The 26620-nt window shown below is 44.8% G+C and overlaps 1 protein-coding gene across 9 annotated transcripts in view; it reads left to right on the top strand.

Annotated features, from left to right (window-relative positions):
* Positions 1–26620, top strand: part of STXBP5L (syntaxin binding protein 5 like) — a 779311-nt gene that overhangs the window by 502084 nt on the left and 250607 nt on the right. For all 9 annotated transcript variants that reach the window (XM_029578338.1, XM_029578339.1, XM_029578335.1 and 6 more), the window contains one exon: positions 1366–1544. In XM_029578338.1, coding sequence (XP_029434198.1) covers positions 1366–1544 — 179 coding nt within the window. The remainder of the gene's footprint in view (positions 1–1365; positions 1545–26620) is intronic.

Here is a 26620-nt window from a genome sequence, read left to right as displayed (position 1 = left end):
GCAGATTTATAAAATCTGCCCCACTGTGCCAGTCAAATGTTTCTAGAAACTTTGACAGAAGTTTTTCCGGAATAGGGCTCCATCGGTGATGTCACCCATATGTGAGGACTACATCCTGCTGTCCTGGGATAACACCTATTACAAGGTAAGCAATTTTGCTTTATCACAGGACAGCAGGATGTTAGTCCTCACGAAACCCACCCCGCGGAGTTGGGTCTGTATATGTTTTTACTTTTATTTTAGTTTCACTTGCGCTTTTAGCTGTAAGACGAGACTGAGGGAGACACCTGTAGTCACAGGGATAATTGCAGGCTGAGCATGCTCAGTGCACTCAGTGTGCCAGTGTTAGTCAAAGCTTTGTAGAAACTTTGACAGAAAAGTTTTCCGTTCAGGGCTCCATCCTTTAAGAACATAAGAAAATGCCATACTGGGTCAGACCAAGGATCCATCAAGCCCAGCATCCTGTTTCCAACAGTGGCCAATCCAGGCCATAAGAACCTGGCAAGTACCCAAAAACTAAGTCTATTCCATGTTACCATTGCTAATGGCAGTGGCTATTCTCTAAGTGAACTTAATAGCAGGTAATGGACTTCTCCTCCAAGAACTTATCCAATCCTTTTTTAAACTCAGCTATACTAACTGCACTAACCACATTCTATGGCAACAAATTCCAGAGTTTAATTGTGCGTTGAGTAAAAATGAACTTTCTCCGCTTAGTTTTAAATGTGCCCCATGCTAACTTCATGGAGTGTCCCCTAGTCTTTCTATTATCCGAAAGAGTAAATAACCGATTCACATCTACCCGTTCTAGACCTCTCATGATTTTAAATATGATTTTAAACATCTTTGATGTCACCCATATGTGAGGACTAACATCCTGCTGTCCTGAGAGAACACCTGTTACAGGTAAGCAACACTTGCTTTTTCTGTGTAAGTGGGCTTTTGAAAATTGCTACAATATATGTCAATAAATTGTCAATATATTTTATCTACGTTACATGCACTTAACAGGTAAATGCTTTTGAAAATTGCTATAATAGTATTTTACATTGACGTTTAACTCCTTTGAAAATTCACCTGTTTATGTATTGTGATTTCTTAAAAAAGATAAATTTGCTTAACCTTAATTTTGTAAAATATCAGAAAATACTCTGGATTGTTGGTGCTTAGGGTAACTAGAGCAGTATTATATATATTTGACTTTACTTTCTACATAAAAGTAATAAATGTAAAAAACAAGTTGCGGGCAATATGTTTGTACAATAAAATGGTATCACTTACAACTTGTTTGATCTTTATTTTTACTTTTATGCAAAATCTTGTTTGAAAATAAACAGAAAAATTATTGTTTGTTTTTTTATTAAGTCCTTAGAGGTGCGACTGCAGTGTGATGTAGAAGACATCATCACTCCTGAGCCTGATGCAGTTCCTCCCTTTCCAGAACCCTGTTTTCAACCTTTGTCTTTAAAGAGTCAAAACCTTTCAGGGAGTGCAAATGCTGTGACATGTGAAGGAATGATGAAAGACAGTGTCCCATGTCTCAAGTAAGAACAAGCATCTATCTAGAGATTTATGTTTCCATTTTAATTATAATTTCTTAACTTGTAGATGATTTAATTTGGAAGAATACTAGCAGAATGTATTTTAATGCCTATCTGATAAACTGAATGAAGATAAATTTTTTATCCCTATTTATGATCTGAAAAATTAGATATTAGGAAAGGGTCATTAGTAACAAGTGGACATAAATATGTTTTAAAATCTACCATTTGGTAGAATGTTTGAGAAAGTAGTATTGTTATTGATTTAGAGCAGTACTGCCAACTGGTTAAGTTTTCAGGATATTCCTAATGAATATGTATGAGAGAGATTTCCATACAATGGAGGCGATGTGCATGCAAATCTATCTCATGCATATTCATTAGGGATACCCTGAAAACCAACTGTTGGTGGCCCTGAGGGCTAAGAGTGAATACCATTGGTTTAGAGAATGAATTATCATCTGCCTGTAATAAAAAAATATATATATATTAGGGACTCTGGGAGAGCATCATGGTTTGTGTCTGCATGTGCGCATACATATAATGATACTCACCTGGAGCTGGGGGATGGGCTGCTGCTGATGGAGACTTTACCAAATACAAAATAAGTGACCACAAATTAGGAATTGAAATATAAGACAAAACCTGAATGCTACTTTGCTCTGCTGTCTACTCCATCCTCACCCCCTCTCCTCCTGTTCCCTGTAGACAAAAGGGGAAGAGGGTGGGCAGCAATAGGAAGGGAGGGAATGGATTAGAGAGTAGTGTAGCACTCCTGTGCTGTGCTCTGTGCACTCCAGACTTACCTCCCTTCCCTTCTGTTCTCTGCTCACTGTCTGGGGTGGGGAGGGACTGGAACAGTAAGCAGTACAGCTGTTTTCTGCTGCCTAAGATAAGCCACCCCACTCCTGCTGCCCCCAAAATTGTAGCATTGTAAGTGACCATCTCATGACTGGACTTAGACATGAGCAACATAATCACATGCTAGGGTGCCTAAAAACCGTGACTCCCTGCTGCTCTCTGCCTCTGATTTTCTGCCTATGGACACCATAATCGAAAATCTGTTCTTGGATTATTTCGTTTGTCTAATGGAAGAACCAGCCCTGGGATTGCCAGTTTGCTAAGGTACAAGTACTGTTCTAGCTATATTACAATAATTACCTTATATTGAGCCAAATTCTAAGCACAATTTTTATAGCAAGTTTTATTGTTTTATTTTAATTAATGCTCTGCTACATTATACTTTTTTTTTTTTTTATAGCATTTAGTAGCACTGTATGTGGAAAGGAATGTGATTGTTATTAGTCAAAACTTGAATGCCTACCTGCAAACTTGATCCTCGGTTATATGTATGATTTTATAGTAAAACTGTTTTTTAAACTGTTGGTTTATAACAGGAACAGGCAGTGTGATGAATGACAGACAAATATAGAACAGTGTAAAAATATTTCTCACTGGACAAGCAGGATGGTAGTCCGCACATATGGGTGACATCATAGGATAGAGCCCAATCACGGAACACTTTTGTCAAAGTTTCTAGAACTTTGACTGGCACCTACTGGGCATGCCCAGGATGGCACTAACCCTGCAACCAGCAGGGGTCCCCCTTCAGTCTTCTTTTTTCCACGCAGCAGTAGCCACGCAGTTTAAGAAGCTCCTCAGAGATTCCTGACAGGAATTTTCCTCACGGAACTACTACAAACTTTCAGACCCCACAGGGGTTCCCTTTTTGAATTTTTGCTTCCGCGGTACTCCAGTAAGTTTTTTACCTGGTTCCAGTCGATTCCCATCGAGTTTGGCCCTCGCGGCCTACTGACCGTCGACCGCACAGCGGTTCAATTTTTTCAAAAGCAATGGCGGCGGGATTCCATCGGTGCCCAGACTGTACTCATGCCATGTCCATAACAGACCCTCATAAAGTCTGTGTAATCTGCCTTGGGTGCGAGCATGATGTCCTGACTTGCACCAAATGTGCCTTAATGACACCAAAAGGTCGCAAAGCCAGAATGGAGAAAATGGAACTTCTCTTTTGTTCCCAAACTCCGACGCCCATTGCATCGACGCCGTCCACTTCACGCCAGCATCGGGCACCGGCCGGTGACCGTCTGGCATCAACGACTTCCCGGCCATTGACAACCTCTACTCCCCCTCAAGATCAAGGGGATCATAGAGAGAAACATCGGCATCGACACCGAAAGCCTCAGACCATCGATGAAGGAAAATCATCGACTTCGCCATCGTCCGAGCTGCCATCGATGAAACCCTTTCCAGAAAAGGCATCGAACCTTTCTGGGACCGGGTCACCGAGGCAACCCCCACCCGGACGGGTATCAGGAGCCGCGACTCCGCCTTTAACGATGGTCCCTCCGGCTATGCCTCTGCCTCCTTCCCTTCCGGAACCAGGGCTGCTTGCTCTAGGTCTCCGTGAAGAGCTGGACCGGATGGTTCAGAAGGCCATAGATAAGGTGATGCATAGGTTCCAAGTTCCGCCGACACCGATGCCGATTGTGGAACCGACCACCGATCCCATTCCAGCAGCATTGGCACCGCTGCTCTCAAAGATGGAAGCGCTTATAGCCGCTTTTCCACCAATGGATCCTGGGTCACCAGTGGCTCCGGTGCCTTCTCCACTTACTCTTTCATCGGGAGGAGAAACACCATTCCGTATTCCTCCATCGGGAGTCCTGCCGATGCCTCAGCCATCAATGCCGATCCATCCATCGGTACCCTCGATGCCTTCATCGGTGCCTCCAGTACTTCCCTCGATGCCTTCAGAGCCTAGACCAGGACCTTCAGGAATACCATCGTCCCGTCCTTCTCAGGTTCCTAGAGGGACAGGTGCTGATTCTTATGACTGGACTGACGATTCATCTCAAGACACCGATGATTTACCATCTCCTCCTCCTACGGAAAGCAGGAAGCATTCTCCTCCAGAGGACTTGTCCTTCATAAATTTTGTGAAGGAAATGTCTGAGTTGGTTCCGTCCAATTACAGACTGTACAAGATGATAGGCACCAAATGTTGGAGCTGTTACAATTCCTGGATGCTTCCAAAGAAATAATCTCCATCCCTATTCATCAGGTTCTTTTGGATCTTCTCAAAAAGAACTGGGAACACCCTGGTTCAGTAGCTCCAGTCAACCGAAAGGCAGATTTATTTATTTATTTATTTATAACTTTTTTTATACCGAGGTTCAGGTAACAGAGTTACTTATCACTCCGGTTTACATTCTAACAGGCAATAAATAATGACATTAATATGTCTTACAAAGAACAAGGAGGAGAATAACTTGGAATAAACATAACTAGGAAAGAAACAAAGTGTGCAGGTAGAAAGAGGTGGCCTTGAGGGGATTCAATCCAAAGGGGAAGTTGGCTAAAGGAGGAGGAGAAGGAGAAGATAATAAGGTTGAATACCTGTTGAATACCAGATACCACTTACTTGGTCCAGTCAGCCCCAGGTTTCCAGAAACCTCAGCTGTATCACCAATCCGTGGTAGTTGAGTCTGCCCAAAAGAGAGCACAATGCTCAAAACCCCACTCTTCCTTCCCCCCAAGGAAAAGAAATTCGGATGCCATTGGCCGGTGTGTCTTCCAGGGATCAAAGCTCATCTCTCGGATCGCCTCTTACCAGCTGTATATGACCCAGTATAATAGGGTCTTATTCAAACAGATACAGGACTTTGCAGAGTCCCTGCCTCAGCAATTCCAGGAACAGCTTCAAACCCTGGTACACAAGGGTTTTGAAGCAGGGAAGCATGAAATAAGATCCTCTTACGATATCTTCGACACCGCTTCCAGGGTACCTGCAGCTGCCATTTCTACAAGAAGATGGCTTGGCTTAAGTCTTCAGACTTGCACCCTGAAGTACAAGACAGATTGTCTCCTATGCAAGGCAGATCGGACAATCTGTTTGGCGAACAGATCCAGCGGACGGTGGCTGAACTCAAAGAGCATCATGAGACCCTTCACCAACTCTCTCTGATGCCTTCTGAGTATTCCTCCAAACAACCATTCAGGAAGGATACTAAAAAGTCATTCTTCCATCCAAAGAAGTACTATCCACCACCGTCTAGAACTCGTTCCACGAGACCTTTCCAAAAGGCCCAGTCTCATCAGCCTTGGAAACAAAAGCCGCAACCAGCTCCTCAGCTGGGCCCTGCTTCTGGCTTTTGACTCCTGCATAGAGAGCAGCAGCCAGCTTCTACTGCCTCAGATACCAGTGGGGGGTCGATTGTGCTATTTCAACAACAGATGGCACGCAATCATCTCAGACCAGTGGTTCCTTGCCATAATCTCTCAGGGTTATCACCTGAACTTTCTCTCCATCCCACTGGATTCCCCACCTCAGCTGATGTGGAGAACATCGACCACTCACCACTCCTGGAACAGGAGGTTTCCCTCCTCCTCCAGTCCAGAGCAATAGAACCAATGCCCTACTCCCAACAAGGCCTAGGATTCTATTTCCGGTACTTTCTAATCTCCAAAAAGTCAGGCGGTGTTCGTCCAATTCTGGACCTATGTGCCCTCAACAAGTACCTCCAGCAAGAAAAGTTCAAGATGGTAACCTTGGGTTCCCTCCTTCCTCTTCTGCAAAGAGGAGACTGGTTCTGCTCTCTAGATCTCCAGGATGCGTACACACACATTGCGATAACTCCATCTCATCACAGATTTCTGAGATTTCTGGTAGGCCCCAAGCACCATCAGTACAGAGTGCTACCGTTCGGCCTGGCAACTGCACCACGAGTCTTCACCAAGTGTTTCGTAATAGTAGCAGCCTTCCTTAGGACTCAAGGTGTTCACGTCTACCCCTATCTCAATGATTGGTTAATCAGGGCTCCCACTCAGCAGGCTGCTCGGTCATCCCTGCACCTCACCTTACACACTCTGATTTCGCTAGGATTTCTTGTCAACTACACGAAATCCTGCTTAGTCCCAACTCAAACTTTGTCCTTCATAGGGGCAGACTTGGACACCTTTCAAGCAAAGGCATTATTGCCTCAAGAGCGAGCTCTCACTCTCATTTCTCTCGCACACCAGCTACGGTCTCAGCACCGCTCGACTGCACGCCACTTCCTCATCCTGCTGGGACACATGGTGTTCTCAGTACAGGTTACTCCAATGGCCCGCTTGGCCATGAGTGTCATGCAGTGGACTCTAAGGTCACAGTGGACTCAATCCATCCAACCACCGTCGACCATTGTCCACATCACTGACCCACTTCGTCAGTCTCTAGCCTGGTGGAAAAATCAGATCAATCTCCTCCAAGGCCTACCCTTCCAGGCTCCAGACCCTCAAATAATTCTCATCACCGATGCTTCCAACCTCGGCTGGGGAGTACATGTTGCCAATTTGCAGTCCCAAGGAGCTTGGTCTCCAGAGGAATCCAAACACCAAATCAATTTCCTGGAGCTACGAGCAATCAGATATGCTCTCAGGGTATTTCAGGATCATCTTTCCAACCAGGTCATCCTGATTCATACGGACAACCAGGTGGCCATGTGGTACATCAACAAACAGGGAGGGATGGGCTCCTACCCAATGTGTCAGGAAGCGGCACAGATATGGGCGGAGGCCCTCTCCCACTCAATGTACCTCAGGGCTACCTACTTGCCGGGAGTGGACAATGTGTTGGCGGACAAGCTGAGTCGTGCCTTTCGACCGCACGAGTGGTCCATCAACCCCACTGTTGCGGACTCAATATTCCAACGTTGGGGTTACCCCCGCATAGACCTCTCTGTGTCACCTCAAAACTGCAAAGTAGAGAACTTTTGCTCTCTCACTCGCAGTCAACACTCACACCCAAGAGATGCATTCTCCCTCTCATGGGCAACCGGTCTCTTATATGCCTTCCCTCCACTTCCGCTTCTCTCAAAGACTCTTGTGAAGCTAAGTCAGGAGAAGGGAACCATGATCCTGATGGAAATCACACTTGGCATGGCCAGTGAGGTGTTGATTCTTCAGGACCTCTCCATTTGCAGGCGCATTCCCTTGGGAACGGACCCACTTCTGATCACTCAGAACAATGGGTGCTTGCACCACCACAATCTTCAGGCCTTATCCCTGATGGCCTGGATGTTGAAAGGTTGATTCTTCAGCCACTCAACCTTTCGGAGCCAGTTTACCATGTCCTTATTGCTTCATGAAAGCCTTCCACGAGAAAATCTTACCTTTACAAATGGAACAGATTTAAATCATGGTGTTCTGTTCAGTCACTCGATCCCTTTACCTGTTCCACCATGAAGTTTTTGGACTATCTCTGGCGAAAGAGAGAATTTGAATTGAAGTTGGCCACAGAGGCAAAAACTCATAAAAACTTTTAAAAATATATCCGAAGCAAGAAATCTGTGAGTGAGTAGGTGAGTAGATGACAGAGGGGTTAAAGGGGCTCTTAGGGCAGATAAGGCCATTGCAGAAAGACTAAATGAATTCTTTGCTTCTGTGTTTACTAATGAGGATGTTGGGGAGATACCAGTTCCGGAGATGGTTTTCAGGGGTGATGAGTCAGATGAACTGAATGAAATCACTGTGAACCTGGAAGATGAAGTGGGCCAGATTGACAAACTAAAGAGTAGCAAATCACCTGGACCGGATGGTATGCATCCTAGGGTACTGAAGGAACTCAAAAATGAAATTTCTGATCTATTAGTTAAAATTTGTAACCTATCATTAAAATAATCCATTGTACCTGAAGACTGGAGGGTGGCCAATGTAACCCCAATATTTAAAAAAGGCTCCAGGGGTGATCTGGGTAACTATAGACCAGTGAGCCTGACTTCAGTGCCGGGAAAAATAGTGGAAACTATTCTCAAGATCAAAATCATAGAGCATATAGAAAGACATGGTTTAATGGAACACAGTCAACATGGATTTACCCAAGGGAAGTCTTACCTAACAAATCTGCTTCACTTTTTTGGAGGGAATAATAAACATGTGGATAAAGGTGAACCGGTAGATGTAATGTATTTGGATTTTCAGAAGGCGTTTGACAAAGTCCCTCATGAGAGGCTTCGAAGAAAACTAAAAAGTCATGGGATAGGAGGCGATGTCCTTTCGTGGATTACAAACTTGTTAAAAGACAGGAAAAAGATAGTAGGATTAAATGGTCAATTTTCTCAGTGGAAAAGGGTAAACAGTGGAGTGCCTCAGGGATCTGTACTTGGACCGGTGCTTTTCAAAATATATATAAATGATCTGGAAAGGAATACGATGAGTGTGAGGTTATCAAATTTGCGGATGATACAAAATTATTCAGAGTAGTTAAATCACAAGTGGATTGTGATAAATTGCAGGAAGACCTTGCAAGACTGGAAGATTGGGCATCCGAATGGCAGATGAAATTTAATGTGGACAAGTGCAAGGTGAATGCATATAGGGAAAAATAACTCTTGCTGTAGTTACATGATGTTAGGTTCCATATTAGGTGCTACCACCTAAGAAACAGATCTAGGCATCATAGTGGATAACACATTGAAATCATCGGTTCAGTGTGCTGTGGCAGTCAAAAAAGCAAACAAAATGTTAGGAATTATTAGGAAGGGAATGGTGAATAAAATGGAAAATATCATAATGCCTCTGTATCGCTCCATGGTGAGACCCCACCTTGAATACTGTGTACAATTCTGGTCGCCGCATCTCAAAAAAGATATAATTGGTCTCCTCTGCTGAGGAACCCTGAACTACTTCTACTGGGTTACCTCACTGCTGCCTTTCACTGGGTAGTACCATCAAGCTGTATAATAAATACAAATTCTCTGTATCTGCGTGTATAGAGTCTAGCCTAGTACTGCGGTTCCTCACGGGGCTCCTCCCTGTGGGAGTGGCCATCACCGCAGTACCCAAGAATCTACTCCAACACCTCAAAACCATAACATTAAGTGGGGAAGTACACCGAGGATGCATCCATTTTTACTGGTGTGTTTTACAGGCCTCTGACTCAAATGGAAGAACTAGACAGAGATCTGGTAGAACACATCCAAAAGGTGGGAAAGAAAGGAGAAGTGTTGATTGTTGGAGACTTTAATCTGCCGGACATAGACTGGAAAATCCCTTCCGCAGAATTGACCAGAAATGGAGAGATAGATGCTCTGCAAGGGGCACTCTTCAAACAAATGGTAATGGAACCCATGAGGGAGGGAGTTATACTCGACCTAGTGCTCACTAATGGGGGAGAATGTCTCTAATGTCCATGTGAGTGCCCACCTCAGCACCAGTGATCATCAACTAGTATGGTTTGACATCGCAAATAGGATACGGAGAAGTCACACGAAGACCTGATTTTTGACTTTCAAAAATACAGACTTTGTTGAAATGGGACATACCTGGAGGTAGAACTAGAAGACTGGGAGAAAATGGGAGAGGTGGAACAACAGTGGACCAAACTAAAGGGAGCAACAAATCTATTTGTTAGAAAAGTAAACAAAAGTAAGAGAAATAAGAAACCAATTTGGTTCTTGAAGGAGGTGGCTGAAGTAATAAAAGCAAAAAAAGCAGCATTCAAGAATTAAAAAGGATCCCAAAAAGAGGAACACAGGGAAGAATATCTAGTAAAACTTAGGGAAACAAAGAAAGTAATCAAGAAAGCAAAATGTCTGGCAGAAGAGAGGATTGCCAAAGAGGTAAAGCGAGGTGAAAAAACATTCTTCAGATACATCAGATAAAGGAGAAAGGTCCGAAGAGGTATAGTGAAATTGAAAGGTGACCAGGATCAATGTGTGGAGAGAGGTGAAGAAATGGCAGAAATATTAATCAAGACCCGGGAGAAGGACTGTCGCTAGTTTACAAGACTGTGGAAGGGGGTGGAGTAGACGAAACGCCATTTACAGACGAGAATGTATAGGAAGAGCTAGGAAAACTGAAAGTGGACAAAACCATGGGGCCTGATGAGGTTCATCCCAGGATACTAAGAGAGCTCAGAGATGTGCTGGCAGGTCCACTGTGTGACCTGTTCAATAGATCCTTGGAAACAGGAGTGGTGCCTAGTGATTGGAGAAGAGTAGTGGTGATCCTGCTTCACAAGAGTGAGAGCAGAGAGGAGGCTGGAAACTATAGGCTGGTTAGCTTCACCTCAGTGGTGGGAAAATTAATGGAGACTCTGCTGAAGGAAAGGATAGTGAACTATCTACAATCCAGTGGGTTGCTCGATCTGAGACAGCATGGATTCACCAGGGGAAGGTCCTGTCATATGAATCTGATTGATTGATTTTTTTGATTGGGTGACTAGATTGGATCAGGGAAGAGTGCTCAATGTGATTTACTTGGATTTTAAGTAAAGCTTTTGATATGGTCCCACATGGAAGACTCATTAATAAAATGAGAAGCTTGGGAGTGAGCGCCAAAGTGGTGGCGTGGATTACAAACTGGTTGACAGATAGAAGACAGCGTGTGATGGTAAATGGAACCTGCTCTGAAGAGAAAATGGTGTTAAGTGGAGTGCCACAGGGATCAGTGTTGGGACCGGTTCTGTTCAATATCTTTGTAAGCGACATTGTGGAAGGGATAGAAGGTAAAGTTTGTCTATTTTCGGGTGATACTAAGATCTGCAACAGAGTGGACACACTGGCAGGAATAGAGAGAATGAGAAGAGATTTAAGGAAGCTTGAATGGTGGTCGAAGATTTGGCAGCTGGGATTCAATGCCAAGAAGTGCAGAACCATACATCTGGGGTATGGTAATACAAAAAAGCTGTATGTGATGTTGGTGAAGGGCTGTTGTGCATGGAACAAAAGAGAGACCTTGGGGTGATAGTGTCTAGTGATCTGAAGACTGCGAAGCAATGTGACAAGACGATAGCAAAGCCAGAAGTATGCTGGGCTGCATTGAGAGAGGAATAACCAGTAAGAAAAAGGAAGTGAGAATCCCCTTGTACAGGTCCTTGGTGAGGCCTCACCTGGAGTACTGTGTTCAGTTCTGGAGACCGTTTCTCATAAGGGACAGAGACAGGATGGAGGTGGTTCAGAGAAGGGTGGCCAAAATGGTGGTGGGTCTCCATCAAATGACTTGTACCCTGGAGGCGAGGAGGTACAGATGAGATATGATACAGATTTTCAGATACCTGAAAGGTTTTAATGATGCACAATCAACGACAAACTTTTTCCATTAGAAAGAAATCAGAAGAACTAGGGGTTATGAAATAAAACTCCAGGGAGGACAACTCAGAACCAATGTCATGAAATATTTCTCTGAAAAAGTTGGCGAAATTCCAGAAACAAAGTTGAACACAGGTGCACCCTGCTTCTCTATTGGAATACGGCCAAGGCCGTTATGAGAGGGGAAATGATTGTATTCATGGTAGAGTATAAAAAAGATCTAGATAATAAAATTCTAAATTAGAGAAAAAATTTCAGAAATTGAAGTTATTGGCCGATCAATGTACAGAGGCAGTGAGGACAAGTTATCTTGCCTCACAAGCAGCCTTCAGTTCATATATACATCAACAGGCTAAGAGATCGCTCTTCCACTATAAATTTAAACTTTTCCAATATGGGAATAAATCAGGTAAAATTACTTCCCTGATTAAGAAGCAGAAAGTGCAAAACTTTATAGTGGCAGTTAAAGATCATTCAGGCACAGTAGTTCATATGAAAAAGCAAATTCATGAGATCTTTTTTAAATGTTTTCAAACTCTCTTCACTTAAGCCTGTGAATCAAGATCTTATTAAGCAATATTTAGATGGTATTTGTATACATCATCTATTGAAACTGCAAATAGCTAGTCTTAATGCCCTTATTACAGTCCAAAAATTAAATTGAGAATTCAACAAGCTCAGCTTCATAAGGCCCCCCAGACCGGATGCTTTTAGGAGTTTAAGTTCCTTCAGGGACAAGTAGTTTCACCTTTAGCCTCTATGTATGAACAGTCAATAGAAACAGGGACACTCCAATATGATCAAAATAAAGCATTAATTGCTTTAATTCCTAAACCAGGCAAGGATCTGTATAAGCCTGAATCATATCGGTCCATTTCACTTCTCAATTTAGATTTGAAATTACTAGCCAAGATAATGGCAGAGAGAGTGGCTCCTATGCTCCCCGGCTTGATTTTAGATAATCAGGTTGGGTTCGTGAGACATAAATATTCAGTGACTAATATATTTATTACTAGCCGTTAAGCCCGTAACAATGGGCTACATTAAAAAAAAATTTTTCAGTCCATTTCCTTCCCCCTCATTCTCCCTCCCACCTCCCCCCTCATTCTCCCTTCCCCTCATTCTCCCTTCCACCTCCACCTTCCCCTCATTCTCCCTTCCCCTCCCTTCCACCTTCCCCTCCCTCTCATTCTCCCTTCCCCTCATTCTCCCTTCGACCTTCCCCTCATTCTCCCTTCAACCTTCCCCTCATTCTCCCTCCCCCTCCTCTCCCTTCCCCCTCCCCCCTCATTCTCCCTCCCCTCTCCCTTCCACTTCCCCCTCATTCTCCCTTCCCCCTCTCCTCCTCTATTCTCCCTCCCACTCCTTCTCACCTCACTCTCTCCTCCCTCCCTCAGTCAACTCCCCTCCTCATTCACAATGCCTTTGGATGGTGCGCGCGTGCGCGCCGCCGCCACTACAGGTCCTGGTCCTCGCCGCCGCTGCCGCTACGGGTCCTCCCAGCGCCATTTTTGTAAATAGGCAAACCTGGCCGACGTGCTCGCCCGCGCATGCGCGGTAGAGCTGCTCTCTACTGCGCATTTGTGGCACGTCGGTCAGGGCTTCCCTTATCTAGTAGATTTCAAATTTCAAGGAAAATATTAGCCTTATTGTACTGTACAACAGTCTCATGAGGAATCATTACTGGTGAACTTTGTTGCAGAGAAGGTATTTGATCGAGTGGACTGATGTTACCCTTTTGTGGTTCTACAAAAGTGGGCTTACTGGGTAATTTTGGGAAGGCAATACAAATGTTATATTCTGATTGCCAAGCTGTTCTTTTAATTAATGGTGGATAGAAGAATTTGGATTACAGAGGAGAACACATCAGGGATGTCCCTTATCTCCACTTTTATTTGTTCTCTCTTTTTACTACAGTGAATTCAGTTCTCAGAGGGAACTGAGGGGGTAGCTTTGGAGAGATTTGTATTTAAAGATATGCTGCCTTTGCAGATGTCCATCTGGTTCATCTCACTAATCTAGTTCTTAATTCGTACAGAACTGTTGAGGGAGTTTTCCTTTTTGGTGGGATATCAGGGTTCAAATTAAATTTTGAAAAATTGGAAGCTCTTGGAACCCTGCCCTCAGTGTGAAATTTATGGAAGTGGAACTTCCCCTTAAGGTGGTCTGAAGGTTCTTTTCGATACCTCGGGATTATTCTTCTTTATGATCCTGGGAAGCTATATAAATTAAATATTGTTCCTTTAATTTCCCAAACTAAAACAAAATTATTTCATTGGCAATCACTGCTCTTGTCTCGGGTGGGTAGAATCAACCTTTTCAAAATAGTTATTTTTCCAAAATGGCAGTATATGTTTCAGTTGCTTCCTATATATCTATTTATTTATTTAAACCTTTTCTATACAGGCATTAGTGGGTACATCACACCCGTTCACATTGTAATGAAATGTTTGAAAATACATGTAACAAGGACTAAAAAAACAATGAGGGCAGGGAGCATGCATAAGTCAGTATAGAAAGATAGAGCAACTGAAGAGAAACTTCTTAACATAAGTAACTATCAATACATATCGATATGGGTAAAATCATAATTGTTTGGAATTATATACATACGTAAGTACAATGTATAAGTACAACAGAATATCTAGGTAAGGGAGTCAAATGGATGGTTACTGAGGGGAGAAGCTGTTAATCAGGAAAGGCCTGTTTAAACAACCATGTTTTGAGTTTCTTTCTAAATTTAAGGTAACATGGTTCGAGACTGAGATTAGAGGGCAGGGAGTTCCAACGTGAGGGGCCTGCGATTGTGAGGGCACGTTCCCTTGTGGATGAGAGGTGTGCTGTTTTGAGAGGGCACGTGAAGGGATCCTTTGTTGATTGTTCTAGTGGGGCGATTCGGGTGTGCAGAAGTGAAGGGAAGGTCGAGCCAATTGGAGTGTTGAGAGTAGATGGCTTTGTGAATGATGGTGAGCGTTTTATAGAGGATACGGGAGGGGATGGGGAGCCAGTGTAGGTCTTCGAGAATGGGGGTAATGTGGTCTGTTTTGCGGACGTATGTTATGATTCTTGCCATAGCGTTTTGGAGCATTTGGAGAGGTTTTATGGTGGAATAAGGGAGTCCTAAGAAGAGTGAATTGCAATAGTCCAGTTTAGATGAGAGGGTGGTTTGGATCACTGTATGGAAGTCATGGGAGTGAAGTAAGGGCTTGAGTTTTTTTAGAACATTGAGTTTAAAGAAACCTCCTTTAAGGATGGAGCTGACATATTTCTTCAGGTTTAATTGTTGGTCAAGGAGAGGACTCCAAGGTCTCTTACAGCTGGTTGCGCAGAGATGGTCTTGAAGGCTGGGTCGATAGCAAAGGAAAGTTTAGGAGTAGTGTGATGAGAAATATATAGTAGTTCAGTTTTGTTGGTGTTTAGGGCATGGTGGAGGTTGGTGAGGAGGGAGTTGATTGTAAGGCAGGTTTTCCAATGCTTTAAGGCGTCTGAGATAGTGGTGTGGATCGGTATGATGATTTGAACATCTACGGCATATAGATACAATTTTAGTTTGAGATCTGAGAGTAGATGGCAGAGGGGGGGTGAGGTAGATGTTGAAGAGGGTGGACGAGAGAGAGGAACCCTGTGGAACTCCTTGCAAGAGAGGGTGAGGGGCGGATATGGCATTACCTATTTTAACAGAAAATTTTCTGTTAGAGAGGTAGGATGTGAACCATAGGAGAGCTAAGCCTGAAATGCCAATGTCTTTTAGGCGGGTGAGGAGGTGGTTATGGCATATGGTGTCAAGTGCTGCAGAGAATATCGAGAAGGTAACTGTTCCCTTGGTCCATGCCTCTGAGGAGGTGGTCGGAAAGGGTGAGTAGGAGTGATTCCGTGTTAAAATGTTTATGGAAGCCAAATTGTGAGGTGCGAAGGATCTTGTGGTCCTCAAGGTAGTCCGTGAGTTGGGTATTGACAATTCTTTCCATAATTTTGGCTATAAACGGGAGATTTGAGATGGGGCGGAAATTTGCAGGGTCTTTCGGGTCTAGTGAAAGTTTCTTAAGGAGGGGTTTAACCACTGCCTGCTTAAGAGTGTCGGGGACTATGCCTGTGGAGAGGGAGCAATTAATGATGTCAGATATTGCTCTGGCAATGGAGTTAGGGACAGAAAGGAGTGCTTTGGTGGGGATAGTATTGGTGGGGTGGGAGGTAGGTTTAAATGTATTTAGGTTGGATTCAACTTCTTTGGAGGAAGTAAGGTCCAGGGAGCTTAATGATGCAGTAGAACGGCCAATCCCAGATGATGGGGGGTGCAAGGAGTTGGTGAACCTAGAGAGGAAGTTTGCTATTTTGCTGTTGAAGTATTGTGCCAGTTCTTCACATTTAGCGGGGGCTTCAGAGTCTGGTATCGTGTGCGGGATGGGTTTGGTGAGGCCTGAGACATAACAAAAGAGCGCTTTGGGGTTGTACAGGTATTCGTACCTGATGCATAGGGCTCTCTCAAAATTTCTCTGGTGGGTGGGGTCGTAAACCAATGCATTTGGTGCATTTCTCAGATATCCTCAGCTTAGTACTCACCCATATGTGAGGACTACCATCCTGCTTGTCCTGTGAGAAAGCAAATGTTGCTTACCTGTAATAGGTGTTCTCACAGAACAGCAGGATGTTAGTCCTCATGAAACCCACCACGCGGTATTGGGTTCGTTATGTTTCTTATTTTATTTTTCGGCACTTCCTGTAGCTTTTAAACAAGACTGAAGGGGGTCCCCTGCTGGCTGCAGGGTTAGTGCCATGCTGGGCATGCCCAGTAGGGGCCAGTCAAAATTCTGGAAACTTTGACAGAAGTTTTCCGTGATTGGGCTCCATCCTGTGATGTCACCCATATGTGAGGACTAACATCCTGCTATCCTGTGAGAACACCTGTTACAGGTAAGCAACATTTGCTTTTCTGCGTTTTTCCATTGTTGCACTGCATAATAGTCAGTCTTGCTGTATTTTCCAAAGCATGTATATGAGCCAGAGTTTGTGAGCCAGTCAGTATAGTATGTATGTGAGAGAGAATATAAGGGAGTTTGTGTGAGAATGATCATATATGTTAGAAAGTGTGTATAAATAAGAGAGGAGAAAGTTTGTGCATTCATCCTATCCCTGACTAATCCATGACAATCTGAGGATGACTGGAATCTAAACTTCCCAGGTATGGAGAGTAAAGGATTTTTTTTTAGCCTTAGTTTTAATTATAGGTATTATTTGATGTGTCTGCTGTTTTGAAATATTTTATTGATTGGAAAATTTAAAAAAAAACCAGTTATATATTTTTAATCACTCAATATTCTGTTCATCAGTTGCTTTAACATATCTAATCTTTTTATGAGTATGGTTTTACCATTATGATCGATGGTTTATAAATCTTGATTTTATTGTTTGATGTTTAATGAGGAATGATGATGTTTCTGTTTTTCCATCATTGCACTGCATACAGAGTCTATCTTGTTATGGTTTCCAATTCAGTTTTTGTTTGCATGTTTCTAGTTAAACTTTGTCTCTTTATTCTGTATTTGGGGAGGGTCTATGTGTTCTGCGTGTGTGATTGAGGTGAGGTATTCTGCTAGTGTGTAGTTTCTATGTAGGGATCTATAATAGCTTGGCTTGTTCCGATATCCTAATATCAGATGTATTTGTGTTTTAGGGCCTGCTGTAATAGGTGGGTGGGCAGGGCAGAGCCTGGGGAACTATAAAAGCCAATGGAAATGCACTGGAATGGTGGTGGGAGGTATGGAGAAGTGGAGGCAAGCCTCAGTCACAAAATGGGATGAAGTGAGCCAAGAGGAAGTTCCTATGCAGTGTTGGGGAGACTTCTGTAGGCTGGGCTTTCCTCCTGAAAGGGTCACCTGGCTATGGAAACAGTGAGCCTCCTGGAGTTTGGGTGGGAAAGGGAAAGGATGAGTGCACCTGCAGGCTGGGGAAGGGCTGACAGCAAGCAAAAACTTTTTAGAGAATCATGTGGCAGTACTGGAGCAGAGGCACTCACTGTGTGAGCATATGAGCAGCAGCAGCACAATGGCAGAATGTGTGTTTCAGAGAGAGAGAGAGAAAGAGAGAGTGGGTGTCTTTCTTCCTGACACAGAAAGACACCAGTACACACACTTTCTCTGACACACCCATCCACTGAGAGCAAGAGTGTGTGTGTGTGTGTGTGTGTGTGTGTGTGTGTGAGAACGTCTTTGTATCTGAGAGACTGTGTGTGTGTCTGACACTGGCTGACAGTGTGGTTTGTCATATTACTTGGCATTTGGTTCAAGAACTGATTGGTTGGCAAGAGACTTTAATACTAGACCATGAATCCAAGATATATATGAGAGATGTAACTAGACTTACAGGCAGATGGCAACCGATTGCATGGATGGAAGAGGGCACACAGCTCCATTTGCTCACCTCTGGTCTAGCATGTATTCTATTACTTAGTTATTTAGGAAAAATATGGCATTTATGTTGAAGATTTTTTGACTAAATTCAGCCAGGCTCCAGGTAACATGATATCTATGAAGGGTTAGTCTGGCATACTTTTGGGAACTGTTGAAACACATGCTGCAGGGAAAGTGCACAAGGAGGTCAGACTCATTTTGAAAAAAGTCCCCCGGGCTGATATTTTCCAGCAATCTGGCCTATTACATTCCAAGTTCACCATGATATACTTGAGTTCATCTGAATCGTCATCTTTGAAAACTGTCCACCGAAGCAAAGAATTTGTTTAGTCTTTCCACAGTGGCCGTATCTTCCATAAGTGCCCCTTTAACTCCTCAATCATCTAATGGTCTAACAGACTTCCTCACAGGCTTTCTGCTTCAGATATATTTTTTTAAGTTTTTGCCTCTACAGCCAACTTATTTTCAAATTCTCTCTTAGCCTGTCTTATCAATGATTTACATTTAACTTGTTACTGCTTATACTTTATCCTTCCCAACACATTTTACCTTTTCATTACTCCCAGCCCTTCCCACAATACCTTCCAACACCTCTAACCCATTCATCACCATTCAGACCTCACATCACTCATAGCGCCACAGGCTCCTCCCCCCCACCCCTCATCCCCCCTCCTACAGCGACTAGGGATTACATCCAACCAGAATCATATCCATTAGTTTCGTAATCCTTCTTGAACATTCGTTGGCAACAGGCGAGCACAAGCTTGCCAACAAGCTTGGTACAGTTTATCGGGTTTACATTTGCCCAGCACAAAGTCCAGACATTAGAGTTGGAGAATTGAAGCCATTCTCTGAAACCAGGCTAAGATAGACTGGGACATGTCCGGTGCTGCCCAGTCGGAGAGTATGATGCAACAGGCCAAAAGGACGGCCCTCTGCTAAATTTCGAGCAATTGACCACAGCAGAACAGGCCTGTAGGCTAGACAACAAGAACTGCCCAGTTGCGAGCACCGGGACTGCAGTGCATTTTAAGATAACATCCAATATTGGTCCTCAAAAAGCGGTCAGAGTAGAGCGGCGAAAGAGACGATGCAGGAGCGTGCTCTCATCTGTTCTGCATTTTATACAGAGAGGGAAGTCCGTGCAGCCCATCTGGAAGCGAAGAACATCAGTACATAAGAAATTGCAATGCTGGGTCAGACCAAGGGTCCATCAAGCCCAGCATCCTGTTTCCAACAGAGGCCAAACCAGGCCACAAGAATCTGGCAGTTACCCAAACACTAAGAAGATCCCATGCTACTGATGCAATTAATAGCAGTGGCTATTCCCTAAGTAAACTTGATTAATAGCCGTTAAAGGACTTCTTCTCCAAGAACTTATCCAAACCTTTTTTGAACCCAGCTACACTAACTGCACTAACCACATCCTCTGGCAACAAATTCCAGAGCTTTATTGTGCATTGAGTGAAAAAGATTTTTCTCTGAATAGTCTTAAATGTGCTACTTGCTAACTTCATGAAAAGCCCCCTAGTCCTTCTATTATTCGAAAGTGTAAATAACCGATTCACATCTACTCATTCAAGACCACTCATGATCTTAAAGACCTCTATCATATCCCCCCTCAGCCATCTCTTCTCCAAGCTGAACAGCCCTAACCTTTTCAGCCTTTCCTCATAGGGGAGCTATTCCATCCCCTTTATCATTTTGGTTGCCCTTCTCTGTACCTTCTCCATCGCAACTATATCTTTTTTGAGATGCGGCGACCAGAATTGTACACAGTATTCAAGGTGCGGTCTCACCATGGAGCGATAGAGGCATTATTACATTTTCCGTTTTATTAACCATTCCCTTCCTAATAATTCCTAACATTCTGTTTGCTTTTTTGACTGCTGCAGCACACTGAGCCGACGATTTTAAAGTATTATTCACTATGATGCCTAGATCTTTTTCCTGGGTGGTAGCTCCTAATATGGAAGCTAACATCGTGTAACTACAGCAAGGGTTATTTTTCCCTATATGCAACACTTTGCACTTGTCCACATTAAATTTCATCTGCCATTTGGATGCCCAATCTTCCAGCCTTGCAAGGTTCTCCTGTAATGTATCACAGTCTGCTTGTGATTTAACTACTCTGAATAATTTTGTATCATCCGCAAATTTAATAACCTCACTTGTTGTATTCCTTTCCAAATCATTTATATATATATATTGAAAAGCACCAGTCCAAGTACAGTAAATGCGATGCAAGATTTTGAACTGGACTTCTCGAAGCCCGATGTCCGTAACCTGCCTATGTATTGCCGTAAAACACTGTTCCATGTACTTAGGAGTGAATGGCATGGCGAGCTCGTTTGACCATTTGGTTGCCAGGTGTTCTAGCTGACTTTCCGTCTGTAAGACCCATCCGGATATAGTGTTAGTGAGAAGAACTGTGTCAAACACCTTAGCAAATGCTGATTCAGCCGCCCGGGCCTCCGATGTCCACTGCAAAGATGACAGGTAGTGCCGTGCTTGCAAGTATGCAAAGAAATGTTTGTTAGGTAACTGATAATTGGCACTCAGAGTAGCATAGTCTAACAATACATATGCATCATGATCATAAAAATGAAAAGCGTATACTACGCCCTTTTGAGCCCAAAATTGATACAATCCCATCCCGGCACAAAACTCACATTTCCCAACAATGGCATCAACATTGAGACTATCCCCGGCCTGTCTCCCTGCAAGTGTAGCCACCGCCATGAGCGAATACAGGGGTGAAGTAGTATTCTGGGGAAGGTCAGCGCTCGGCACGCACTCTCGCTTGTTTGAATAAGACTCATTGGTGACTGGGGGCGGTCATTCGATTTAATAGACCAGGCTCACAGTAGTGGTAAGTGTCAGTAAGCCGCTCCCCCATGAAATGCTCCTGAGATCCCATACTGATGCAACACCCAAAACAAATACTCCCTCGAAAGAGTCAAACGCCTTTTCAGCATCTAAACTAAGGATCACTGCCTCCTCTCTTGAATTGTAACTAGGAGACGCAATCAGGCGCCATATGTTGAGCATCCCCTGACGACCCCGAACAAACCCCGTCTGATCCCCATGAATAAGAGAGGGAAGAAGACCACTCAACCTCGCCGCCAAGATAGTTGCTAATAGTTTAATATCAATATTAAATAAGGAAATGGGCCTGTAAGAGCCCACTTCCGACAGGTCTTTGTCAGGCTTTGGCAGAACCACTATGTCCGAGTGATTTAAGGCAGCGGACAGCAAGTTAAGGTCTTAGCAATTCATTGTAAAATTTGTGAAGGGGAGTCAGTAGCAAGAATTTTATAAAATTCGGAGCCCAAGCCGTCCTGACCAGCTGCTTTGCCCAGTTTTAACTTTTGTATGGCCGCATGCACTTCCTGTTCACTAATAGGGACATTAAGGGTCCTCAGTTGCTCTGGAGCCAACCACGGACATGGGAGCATTTGGAACAAGGCCTTGGTAGTCACCGGGTCTTGGGGCTTTTCCGCGTATAGTTACTGATAAAATTCAAGATGGGCGGTTCGATGGCGACCATGCCGATCCCGGATAACCACAACTGCCCTCCCATGATCTCGAGGCCGCACTAAGTTAGCCAGTAGTTTTCTAGTGCGGTTACCGTACTTATACAGCTGGTATTGATAGTACCTAAGGGATTTAGATGCCCGCTGGTGGAGAAGGCAATTTAGAGCTTCCTGCGCCTGGTCAGCCTGGCCCTTAGTTTCTGGGGTCATATCAACCACTTGTCTCTGTTGCGCATCCTTGAGAACCTTTGTGAGTCTATTTCAGCATTACGCTGCCGATTAGTCTTAGCTACATAAGCTATAATTTCCCCACGCATAACCATTTTCCCGGCCTCTCATAACATAGCCACCGTTATGTCCGGGGGTGTCATTAATTGTTGCATATTCCTTCCAGCAGCGCTGTAAATGAGTGTGAAATTCCTGATTGAGATAGAGATCTGGTCGCATGTGCCAGGAGAAGGAGGGCCTTGGGCCCCGCCCACAGTTCAAAAGGACTGTTACAGGAGCATGATCAGATAAGGACATGACCCCTATGTTCGCCTCCTCCACTCTGGAAAACCACCTGTCTGAGACCAGTAAGTAGTCCAGGTGGGAATACATCTGATCGGGATTAGAGAAAAAGGTAAAATCGAGATCACCGGGATGTAAGACGTGCCACACATCCATGAGTTACAATTCAGTACATAAAAAGTTTACCCCCAAGTGCTGGTCATTAGCAGTGGTAGGCTTAGTCGGCTTACAGTCGAGCTGCTTATTGGCCACTACATTAAAATCCCCCCCCCCCCCCAATCACTAGATCATCGTCAGAAAATTTGGCCAATAAGCCCACCAGGTGAGAGAAAAAAATCTTGGGAATAAATGTTAGGGGCGTAAACATTGCAAAATACCACCTTCTGCTGGTCAAGAACCCTGGCTGCTAGCACATAACGGCCCTCCTTGTCATGGCAAGTTCTAGTGATTTGGAATGGCAGCTGTTTGTGGAAGAGGAGAACCACACCCCGCTTACAGGCCATGTAAGAAGAGTAAAGGCATTGGCCCACCCACTCTTTTTTAAGTTTTTGGTGCTCAGCATCGCATAAGTGGGTTTCCTGCAAAAAAAAATACTTCTTGTGAGTGCATGCGGTTAAATTGAGTAACGAGTCTTTCCGCTTGATGGAGGAATGGATACCATCCACATTCAGTGTAGTCACTTTAACCTTTGCCATTCCAACCAACCATGCTTAACATTACTTGCGGGGCCCTAAAATAGGGCCCGAAATCCGTACCATACGCAGTCCTGTAGCTTTCCAGCCTAAGCTACAAGAACATGTGCCAATATTTTCCATACTCCACCTTCCCTAGTCTCAGTAGGTCTCCTCCACTCCCTTCCCCCCCCCCCCCCCCCCCCCACAGGACCCCTGTAACTCCTGATCACAAGAGTCGCCAAGCATACCTCCCAGTTACACCCACACAGATACACACACTATCCAACCCACATTCACTCATGCAAGAGGCTCAAAGCCAATCCCCCCCCCCCACCATATAACTTGAGGGGCAGAGAGAAGCACCCCACCCCCAACCCTCCCATCAGCCCCATGCAACAGCAACAATATAAGATAGTGCAACATTTCAAAATGTCAGTAACATATGTAGACCCACTGTACCCTGGACCCTTAAAGTTCCTAAACTGTAGGAAACATTAACAATACAGAGGATCATAGGCCCCCCCCTCCCACATCAGCTTACAAACATGTAGATATGAGGTGGGATCTGCAATTTGGCAGTTAACAAACCGTAGAACCGTAGAAGTTCAGTCGCCAGCAGAAAACATCTCTATAGCTATAGCTGAAGGGGCGAAGTCAAGCACGTAGGTTCCCTCACTCTCCGCCGATGCACGGCAAGGTAGCAATGAAGCCTTCCGCCTCCTCTTTGGAAGTAAAGAAAACTTTGTTGTCATGAAAGACATGCAGCTTAGCTGGGTAGAGCAGGCCAAACCTAATGCTCCGCTTATGTAGCTCAGTGCATGCCGGCGACATGGTTTTCCGCTGCGCTGTCGTGTTAGCTGAGAAGTCGTTGAATAGAAGAATCTTGTGGCCTTGATACTCTATGCCTGCCTGTTGTTTGAAAGCCTGCATGATTTTGGTTTTATGGGCCCAGTTCAGTATTCTTGCCAACACCGGCCGAGGCCTTGCAGCACCCTCGCGCATCAGCCCGACGCGGTGAACCCGCTCGCATATCAGAGGGTCTGCAGTGAATTCCAGGCCCATCTGTGCTAGTAGCCATTTCTTTATCAAGACGGGAAGCTCCCCTTCCTTTACTGACTCGGGCAGGCCGATGATCCTGATATTATTCCTTTGGCTGCGGTCTTCCAAATCCTCAATCTTGGCCAGTAACGGCCCCTGGGTGGTCTGGAGATCTGCCACATGGCGCTCCGACTCTAGTAGGTGGTCGCCATGGTCAGACAAGACATGTTCTGCCTCATCCAACCTTTTGGTTTGGCCCTCCAAGGCCAATTTAATATCCTCCATAGAGGCTTCTATTTTGGTGAGACGAAGATCCAAGGCTGTGGTGACACTCTGGGAGATCTGTAGCAGAGCATCTTCTGAAAGCGAGTCCAGTACCTTTGTCAGCAGGAGCCTCTGCCATCATGGAGGTGGTGGTGGAGCGGGGACAGCAGGCAATGCTTTTGCGAATGCTTCTCTGTCGTATTGCCCACATGTCACAAGTGTGACCGGGGCCCCCGGGCCAGCAAGGGACTAGAGCACCAGTTACAAGGGATTCCGATAGGTGTGTACCAGGATGGGTTCTCTAGTTGGGGGAGCAGAACCTTGGGACTCAGTTCCCCAGCTGTTGACCTGGCCCTGTCAGTGCCAGTGACCCCGGCGATTCTGTGTGCGAATCCTAGCCATGCAGGGGTTCAGCGTTGAGATGTAAGTCCAGGTAAGAAATAAGGGAGAGTGAGGCCAGTAGCAGTATACTTGGGAGTAGGGCACCCAGGCTCCTTCTCAAGTCCCAATGGACGTTGGATCGCTCAGTATATTAAGGTGAAAAACTCACGGAGGCGGCCGCTACCTTGGCCACGTGGAACACACACTGCCCGGCTCCGACTGTGATCCTTGGCGCCTGCAGCTCCTTGAGGGTCTCCTGTGGCGACGCAAAGCTGGAAAGGGCCGCCCAGGTGGAATCGCTGCCAAATCGCTGACTTATACTTGCGGGTAGTGGGGGTAGGTCGGAAGGTCAGCCGGCTGCCATCTTGTGCTCATTTCGCCATGCACGCCTTTTCTTCACTGCAGCCGCCACCGTCTACCATCCCAGGGGCACTGAAGGCTTGTCTCCGGAGGCCCTAACCTTTTAGAAGCCTGCCCCGGCGCAGATGTTTGAGAATCGCCGCTGCTGCATGGGGCTATCGGGGAAACCTGAGAGGGGGGTCGCGGACCTCAGATTCTGGCCGTCCTTGCCGGTGATGTCATCCATGCTTTATCCTATTTTCTTGATGGATCCTTCTTCCAATTTTTGAATGAAGATATTTTGGCTAAAATACGCTCTTTCACCTCACTTGTTAACCATGCTGGCAATTGTTTGACATCCTTCCACCTTTCTTAATGCATGGAATACATCTGGACTGTGCTTCTAAAACCATTACTTAAATGGTAATTTTCAAAAGGATTTATATGCGTTAATGTAAATACTGTTGTAGTAATTTTAAAATGCCATTTACACCCTTGGGGTAGATTTTAAAAAGGTGTGTGCGGGCGCTACCTGGCGCATGGAAATTATAAAATCGGGGGTCGGCGCGCACAAGGGGGTGCACAATTGTGCACCTTGCGCGTACCAAGCCGTGCTCTCTTCCCCCATTCCCTTCCCCCCACCCCACCTTCCCTTTCTTTCCCCTACCTCCCCCGATTTCCCCCGCCCTTTCCACCCCCCCCCCTCTACCTTTATTGACTTCTTGGTTTTGTTTCAAAACTTACTTCAGCTCTGGGGCTGAAGTAAGTTGCATGCGCTGGCCAACTGCTGGCGCGTGATCCCTGGCACAGCAGCTAATGGCCGCTGTGCCTGGAGCCTCTGACCCCACCCCCCGCCCCCTTCCCTCTCCATTAGTAAATCCCCAGGACTTACACGCATCCCCGGGCCTTTTGAAAATAGGCCCAGCGAGTGTAACCCTTTGAAAATCCGGCCCTTAAAGTGCACTTACAAGGGTAAATCCTATGGACATTTCAATGGCATATACTGTAGCAATTTTCAAAAACCCACTTACATGGATAAAGTGCATTTACACTTGAAACAATCCAATTTTAAGCATGTAATTGCTTTTTTAAATTACTTTCTTATATTGTAAGCCCTCTGGGGATAGGGAAATACCTACAGCACCTGAATGTAAGAACATAAGAACGTGCCATACTGGGTCAGACCAAGGGTCCATCAAGCCCAGCATCCTGTTTCCAACAGTGGCCAATCCAGGCCATAAGAACCTGGCAAGTACCCAAAAACTGTCTATTCCATGTTACCATTGCTAGTAATAGCAGTGGCTATTTTCTAAGTCAACTTAATAGCAGGTAATGGACTTCTCCTCCAAGAACTTATCCAATCCTATTTTAAACACAGCTATACTAACTGCACTAACCACATCCTCTGGCAACAAATTCCAGAGTTTAATTGTGCGTTGAGTAAAAAAGAAATTTCTCTGATTAGTTTTAAATGTACCACATGCTAACTTCATGGAGTGCCCCCTAGTCTTTCTATTATCCGAAAGAGTAAATAACCGATTCACATCTACCCATTCTAGACCTCTCATGATTTTAAACACCTCTATCATATCCCCCCTCAGCCGTCTCTTCTCCAAGCTGAAAAGTCCTAACCTCTTTAGTCTTTCCTCATAGGGGAGCTGTTCCATTCCCTTTATCATTTTGGTCGCCCTTCTCTGTACCTTCTCCATCACAATTATATCTTTTTTGAGATGCGGTGACCAGAATTGTACACAGTATTCAAGGTGCGGTCTCACCATGGAGCGATACAGAGGCATTATGACATTTTCCGTTTTATTCACCATTCCCTTTCTAATAATTCCC

The sequence above is a fragment of the Rhinatrema bivittatum genome, chromosome 15 (genome assembly GCF_901001135.1).
Source record: "Rhinatrema bivittatum chromosome 15, aRhiBiv1.1, whole genome shotgun sequence".
Classification (NCBI taxonomy): domain Eukaryota; kingdom Metazoa; phylum Chordata; class Amphibia; order Gymnophiona; family Rhinatrematidae; genus Rhinatrema; species Rhinatrema bivittatum.
This window is presented reverse-complemented; position numbering and strand designations above follow the sequence as displayed.